The sequence below is a fragment of the Electrona antarctica genome (assembly GCF_951216825.1).
Source record: "Electrona antarctica genome assembly, contig: scaffold_266, whole genome shotgun sequence".
Taxonomy (NCBI): domain Eukaryota; kingdom Metazoa; phylum Chordata; class Actinopteri; order Myctophiformes; family Myctophidae; genus Electrona; species Electrona antarctica.
Window position 1 is genome coordinate 35001 of NW_027638029.1, and position 7500 is coordinate 42500.

The 7500-nt window shown below is 52.3% G+C and overlaps 1 protein-coding gene across 1 annotated transcript in view; it reads right to left on the bottom strand.

The window, feature by feature from the left end:
- Positions 1–7500, bottom strand: part of LOC306918448 (alpha-1,3-mannosyl-glycoprotein 4-beta-N-acetylglucosaminyltransferase B-like) — an 88649-nt gene that overhangs the window by 10598 nt on the left and 70551 nt on the right. Inside the window, exon 13 of the mRNA XM_079531349.1 lies at positions 1446–1521. Within this exon, the coding sequence (XP_079387475.1) occupies positions 1446–1521 (76 nt within the window). The remainder of the gene's footprint in view (positions 1–1445; positions 1522–7500) is intronic.

A 7500-nucleotide genomic window follows, 5' to 3' on the forward strand; every position in this document is an offset into this window, starting at 1 on the left:
CTGGTCCATAGCTCTAATGCTCTGGTCCATAGCTCTAATGCTCTGGTCCATAGCTCTAATGCTCTGGTCCATAGCTCTAATGCTCTGGTCCATAGCTCTAATGCTCTGGTCCATGCTCTAATGCTCTGGTCCATAGCTCTAATGCTCTGGTCCATAGCTCTAATGCTCTGGTCCATAGCTCTAATGCTCTGGTCCATAGCTCTAATGCTCTGGTCCATAGCTCTAATGCTCTGATCCATAGCTCTAATGCTCTGGTCCATAGCTCTAATGCTCTGGTCCATAGCTCTAATGCTCTGGTCCATAGCTCTAATGCTCTGGTCCATAGCTCTAATGCTCTGGTCCATAGCTCTAATGCTCTGGTCCATAGCTCTAATGCTCTGGTCCATAGCTCTAATGCTCTGGTCCATAGCTCTAATGCTCTGGTCCATGCTCTAATGCTCTGGTCCATAGCTCTAATGCTCTGGTCCATAGCTCTAATGCTCTGGTCCATAGCTCTAATGCTCTGGTCTATAGCTCTAATGCTCTGGTCCATAGCTCTAATGCTCTGGTCCATAGCTCTAATGCTCTGGTCCATGCTCTAATGCTCTGGTCCATAGTTCTAATGCTCTGGTCCATAGCTCTAATGCTCTGGTCCATAGCTCTAATGCTCTGGTCCATAGCTCTAATGCTCTGTCCATAGCTCTAATGCTCTGGTCCATAGCTCTAATGCTCTGGTCCATAGCTCTAATGCTCTGGTCCATAGCTCTAATGCTCTGGTCCATGCTCTAATGCTCTGGTCCATAGCTCTAATGCTCTGGTCCATAGCTCTAATGCTCTGGTCCATAGCTCTAATGCGTTGCATTTAGAGCTATGTTACTCTCAACTTCCGCCGCTCGCATGAATGCAGACCAGCCTCTCCTCTTTAGCGTAAATACAAATATTTTTTTTGCTACTCACCAAAACAAAGGCAGGTTGTGTCATTAGAAAGCCTACTGCAGGCACGCACGCACGGGTGTGCGTGCGTGCGTGGGTGCCTGCCTGCCTGCCTGCCTGCCTGCCTGCGTGCGTGCGTGCGTGCGTGCGTGCGTGGGTGCCTGCCTGCCTGCCTGCCTGCCTGCCTGCCTGCCTGCGTGCGTGCGTGGGTGCCTGCCTGCGTGCGTGCGTGCGTGCGTGCGTGGGTGCCTGCCTGCCTGCCTGCCTGCCTGCCTGCCTGCGTGCGTGCGTGGGTGCCTGCCTGCGTGCGTGCGTGCGTGCGTGCGTGCGTGCGTGCGTGCGTGCGTGCGTGGGTGCCTGCCTGCCTGCCTGCCTGCCTGCCTGCGTGCGTGCGTGCGTGCGTGCGTGCGTGGGTGCCTGCCTGCCTGCCTGCCTGCCTGCCTGCCTGCCTGCCTGCCTGCGTGCGTGCGTGGGTGCCTGCCTGCGTGCGTGCGTGCGTGCCTGCGTGCGTGTCATGAAGAGTGCCAACGTACCGACAACGATGAAGCCGTCCTGCATCACTGCGTAGCGCGGAGTCGGACCGCCAACCAGCTGGAGTCTCACCGAGCTCTGAATGGAAACCAACAGGTTAGTTACAACACTGTTTCCTTCACGTCGACGACCCCCACATTGACCCTCATCAGCCCCATTAGGACCCCCACATTGACCCTCATCAGCCCCATTAGGACCCCCACATTGACCCTCATCAGCCCCATTAGGACCCCCACATTGACCCTCATCAGCCCCATTAGGACCCCCACATTGACCCTCATCAGCCCCATTAGGACCCCCACATTGACCCTCATCAGCCCCATTAGGACCCCCACATTGACCCTCATCAGCCCCATTAGGACCCCCACATTGACCCTCATCAGCCCCATTAGGACCCACCGGACCCATTAGGACCCATTAGGACCCATTAGGACCTACCGGACCCATTAGGACCCATTAGGACCCATTAGGACCTACCGGACCCATTAGGACCCATTAGGACCCACCGGACCCATTAGGACCCATTAGGACCCACCGGACCCATTAGGACCCATTAGGACCCACCGGACCCATTAGGACCCATTAGGACCCACCGGACCCATTAGGACCCATTAGGACCCACCGGACCCATTAGGACCTACCGGACCCATTAGGACCCATTAGGACCCATTAGGACCCACCGGACCCATTAGGACCTACCGGACCCATTAGGACCCACCGGACCCACCGGACCCATTAGGACCCACCGGACCCATTAGGACCTACCGGACCCATTAGGACCCATTAGGACCCATTAGGACCCATTAGGACCCACCGGACCCATTAGGACCTACCGGACCCATTAGGACCCATTAGGACCCATTAGGACCCATTAGGACCCACCGGACCCATTAGGACCCATTAGGACCTACCGGACCCATTAGGACCTACCGGACCCATTAGGACCCATTAGGACCCATTAGGACCCATTAGGACCTACCGGACCCATTAGGACCCATTAGGACCCATTAGGACCCATTAGGACCCATTAGGACCCACCGGACCCATTAAGACCCATTAGGACCCACCGGACCCATTAGGACCTACCGGACCCATTAGGACCCATTAGGACCCATTAGGACCCATTAGGACCTACCGGACCCATTAGGACCCATTAGGACCCATTAGGACCCATTAGGACCCACCGGACCCATTAGGACCCATTAGGACCTACCGGACCCATTAGGACCCATTAGGACCCACCGGACCCACCGGACCCATTAGGACCCACCGGACCCATTAGGACCCATTAGGACCCACCGGACCCACCGGACCCATTAGGACCCACCCAGAGCTGACAATGACGTCATATCTTCCCTGCTTTGTGTGTGTAATATGTGGTTTTAGATATTCTACATTTTAGCAGTGTCTCTGATGTCATGGACACTGGGGCTCACTCACTTCCTGGACTACATGTTGTCTCAGTAAGACAGCCCCCCCCTCCTCCCCTCCCTATCCACAAGAAGGAGCAGTGCACCAAAGCATTATGGGAATTGTAGTCCAGGAAGTGAGTGAGCCCAGTGTCCATGACATCAGAGACACTGGGCTCACTGCTAAAATGTAAAATATCTAAAAACCACATATTAACCCATTTTGGGCAGGAACCCCTTTTGGTGTTTTAAACATTATGTCATAATTTAGCTATTGAAAAATAGCAGATCTACAAGCTCATAGCGCGCCACCGTGGCGCGCTATGAGCTTGTAGATCTGCTATTTTTTTTAAATCGTGAAAATATTTATTTCAGAAAACTGGAGTGTTCTAAATCTTCTAAACGTCATTAACATATTTTTTTTTTTTTCCCAAAGAAAAGGGTGAAGTGTCTCTTTAAGGAAACACACACACACACACACACACACACACACACACACACACACACACACACACACACACACACACACACACACACACACACACACACACACACACACACACACACACACACACACACACACACACACACACACACACACACACACACACACACACACACACAGGTTCTGCAAACACTGTAGAAGCTCAAGTGTGGGCTGGTCTCGTTTAACAAAAGACGTCCGTCGCAGAGTTTAGTCAAACATTGTCAGAGTGTGGCAGCCGACACCCTGAGGAGGGCTGAGGAGGTATGACGAGGTCTGAGGAGGTCTGAGGAGGTATGGAGGTATGAGGAGGTATGGAGGTATGAGGAGGTCTGAGGAGGTATGAGGAGGTCTGAGGAGGTCTGAGGAGGTATGAGGAGGTCTGAGGAGGTCTGAGGAGGTCTGAGGAGGTCTGAGGAGGTCTGAGGAGGTATGAGGAGGTATGAGGAGGTCTGAGGAGGTCTGAGGAGGTATGAGGAGGTCTGAGGAGGTCTGAGGAGGTATGAGGACGTCTGAGGAGGTCTGAGGAGGTCTGAGGAGGTCTGAGGAGGTATGAGGAGGTCTGAGGAGGTCTGAGGAGGTATGAGGAGGTCTGAGGAGGTCTGAGGAGGTATGAGGAGGTCTGAGGAGGTCTGAGGAGGTCTGAGGAGGTCTGAGGACGTCTGAGGAGGTCTGAGGAGGTCTGAGGAGGTCTGAGGAGGTATGAGGACGTCTGAGGAGGTCTGAGGAGGTATGAGGAGGTATGAGGAGGTCTGAGGAGGTCTGAGGAGGTCTGAGGAGGTATGAGGAGGTCTGAGGAGGTCTGAGGAGGTCTGAGGAGGTATGAGGAGGTCTGAGGAGGTTGAGGAGGTCTGAGGAGGTCTGAGGAGGTCTGAGGAGGTCTGAGGAGGTCTGAGGAGGTCTGAGGAGGTATGCCAGCTCGCCACCAAATGGACACTAACGGGTCCATTTGGTTCCATTTGAACTCTCAGAGTTAAACATCGATTCTACAACATAAATTGGGGGTCCCAGAGATAGAAATGCCATTAAATGGGGGTCCGTAGCCTGATGCGTGTCAAACGGGGGGTCCTTGAAATTAAACAGGTTGAGAATCACTGCTATAGAGCCATCAAAATCTTCTCTCATGGGGGTCCCTGGCATAGCTTCTCTCATGGGGGTCCGCGGGATAATTAGTGTCAATTTGGGGGTCCTTGACGTGAGAGACCAGAGAGTCACTGCATGAAGCCAGTCTGTTACAGACCAGAGAGTCACTGCATGAAGCCAGTCTGTTAGAGACCAGATAGTCACTGCATGAAGCCAGTCTGTTAGAGACCAGAGAGTCACTGCATGACGCCAGTATGTTAGAGACCAGAGAGTCACTGCATGAAGCCAGTCTGTTAGAGACCAGAGAGTCACTGCATGAAGCCAGTCTGTTAGAGACCAGAGAGTCACTGCATGAAGCCAGTCTGTTACAGACCAGAGAGTCACTGCATGAAGCCAGTCTGTTACAGACCAGAGAGTCACTGCATGAAGCCAGTCTGTTACAGACCAGAGAGTCACTGCATGAAGCCAGTCTGTTAGAGACCAGAGAGTCACTGCATGAAGCCAGTCTGTTACAGACCAGAGAGTCACTGCATGAAGCCAGTCTGTTACAGACCAGAGAGTCACTGCATGAAGCCAGTCTGTTACAGACCAGAGAGTCACTGCATGAAGCCAGTCTGTTAGAGACCAGAGAGTCACTGCATGAAGCCAGTCTGTTACAGACCAGAGAGTCACTGCATGAAGCCAGTCTGTTACAGACCAGAGAGTCACTGCATGAAGCCAGTCTGTTACAGACCAGAGAGTCACTGCATGAAGCCAGTCTGTTACAGACCAGAGAGTCACTGCATGAAGCCAGTCTGTTAGAGACCAGAGAGTCACTGCATGAAGCCAGTCTGTTACAGACCAGAGAGTCACTGCATGAAGCCAGTCTGTTACAGACCAGAGAGTCACTGCATGTCGCCAGTCTGTTAGAGACCAGAGAGTCACTGCATGAAGCCAGTCTGTTACAGACCAGAGAGTCACTGCATGAAGCCAGTCTGTTACAGACCAGAGAGTCACTGCATGAAGCCAGTCTGTTACAGACCAGAGAGTCACTGCATGAAGCCAGTCTGTTACAGACCAGAGAGTCACTGCATGAAGCCAGTCTGTTACAGACCAGAGAGTCACTGCATGAAGCCAGTCTGTTACAGACCAGAGAGTCACTGCATGAAGCCAGTCTGTTAGAGACCAGAGAGTCACTGCATGAAGCCAGTCTGTTACAGACCAGAGAGTCACTGCATGAAGCCAGTCTGTTACAGACCAGAGAGTCACTGCATGAAGCCAGTCTGTTACAGACCAGAGAGTCACTGCATGAAGCCAGTCTGTTACAGACCAGAGAGTCACTGCATGAAGCCAGTCTGTTAGAGACCAGAGAGTCACTGCATGAAGCCAGTCTGTTACAGACCAGAGAGTCACTGCATGAAGCCAGTCTGTTACAGACCAGAGAGTCACTGCATGTCGCCAGTCTGTTAGAGACCAGAGAGTCACTGCATGAAGCCAGTCTGTTACAGACCAGAGAGTCACTGCATGAAGCCAGTCTGTTACAGACCAGAGAGTCACTGCATGAAGCCAGTCTGTTACAGACCAGAGAGTCACTGCATGAAGCCAGTCTGTTACAGACCAGAGAGTCACTGCATGAAGCCAGTCTGTTACAGACCAGAGAGTCACTGCATGAAGCCAGTCTGTTACAGACCAGAGAGTCACTGCATGAAGCCAGTCTGTTACAGACCAGAGAGTCACTGCATGAAGCCAGTCTGTTACAGACCAGAGAGTCACTGCATGAAGCCAGTCTGTTAGAGACCAGAGAGTCACTGCATGAAGCCAGTCTGTTACAGACCAGAGAGTCACTGCATGAAGCCAGTCTGTTACAGACCAGAGAGTCACTGCATGTCGCCAGTCTGTTAGAGACCAGAGAGTCACTGCATGAAGCCAGTCTGTTACAGACCAGAGAGTCACTGCATGAAGCCAGTCTGTTACAGACCAGAGAGTCACTGCATGAAGCCAGTCTGTTACAGACCAGAGAGTCACTGCATGAAGCCAGTCTGTTACAGACCAGAGAGTCACTGCATGAAGCCAGTCTGTTACAGACCAGAGAGTCACTGCATGAAGCCAGTCTGTTACAGACCAGAGAGTCACTGCATGAAGCCAGTCTGTTACAGACCAGAGAGTCACTGCATGAAGCCAGTCTGTTACAGACCAGAGAGTCACTGCATGAAGCCAGTCTGTTACAGACCAGAGAGTCACTGCATGAAGCCAGTCTGTTACAGACCAGAGAGTCACTGCATGAAGCCAGTCTGTTACAGACCAGAGAGTCACTGCATGAAGCCAGTCTGTTACAGACCAGAGAGTCACTGCATGAAGCCAGTCTGTTACAGACCAGAGAGTCACTGCATGAAGCCAGTCTGTTACAGACCAGAGAGTCACTGCATGAAGCCAGTCTGTTAGAGACCAGAGAGTCACTGCATGAAGCCAGTCTGTTACAGACCAGAGAGTCACTGCATGAAGCCAGTCTGTTACAGACCAGAGAGTCACTGCATGAAGCCAGTCTGTTACAGACCAGAGAGTCACTGCATGAAGCCAGTCTGTTAGAGACCAGAGAGTCACTGCATGAAGCCAGTCTGTTACAGACCAGAGAGTCACTGCATGAAGCCAGTCTGTTACAGACCAGAGAGTCACTGCATGTCGCCAGTCTGTTAGAGACCAGAGAGTCACTGCATGAAGCCAGTCTGTTACAGACCAGAGAGTCACTGCATGAAGCCAGTCTGTTACAGACCAGAGAGTCACTGCATGAAGCCAGTCTGTTACAGACCAGAGAGTCACTGCATGAAGCCAGTCTGTTACAGACCAGAGAGTCACTGCATGAAGCCAGTCTGTTACAGACCAGAGAGTCACTGCATGAAGCCAGTCTGTTACAGACCAGAGAGTCACTGCATGAAGCCAGTCTGTTACAGACCAGAGAGTCACTGCATGAAGCCAGTCTGTTACAGACCAGAGAGTCACTGCATGAAGCCAGTCTGTTAGAGACCAGAGAGTCACTGCATGAAGCCAGTCTGTTACAGACCAGAGAGTCACTGCATGAAGCCAGTCTGTTACAGACCAGAGAGT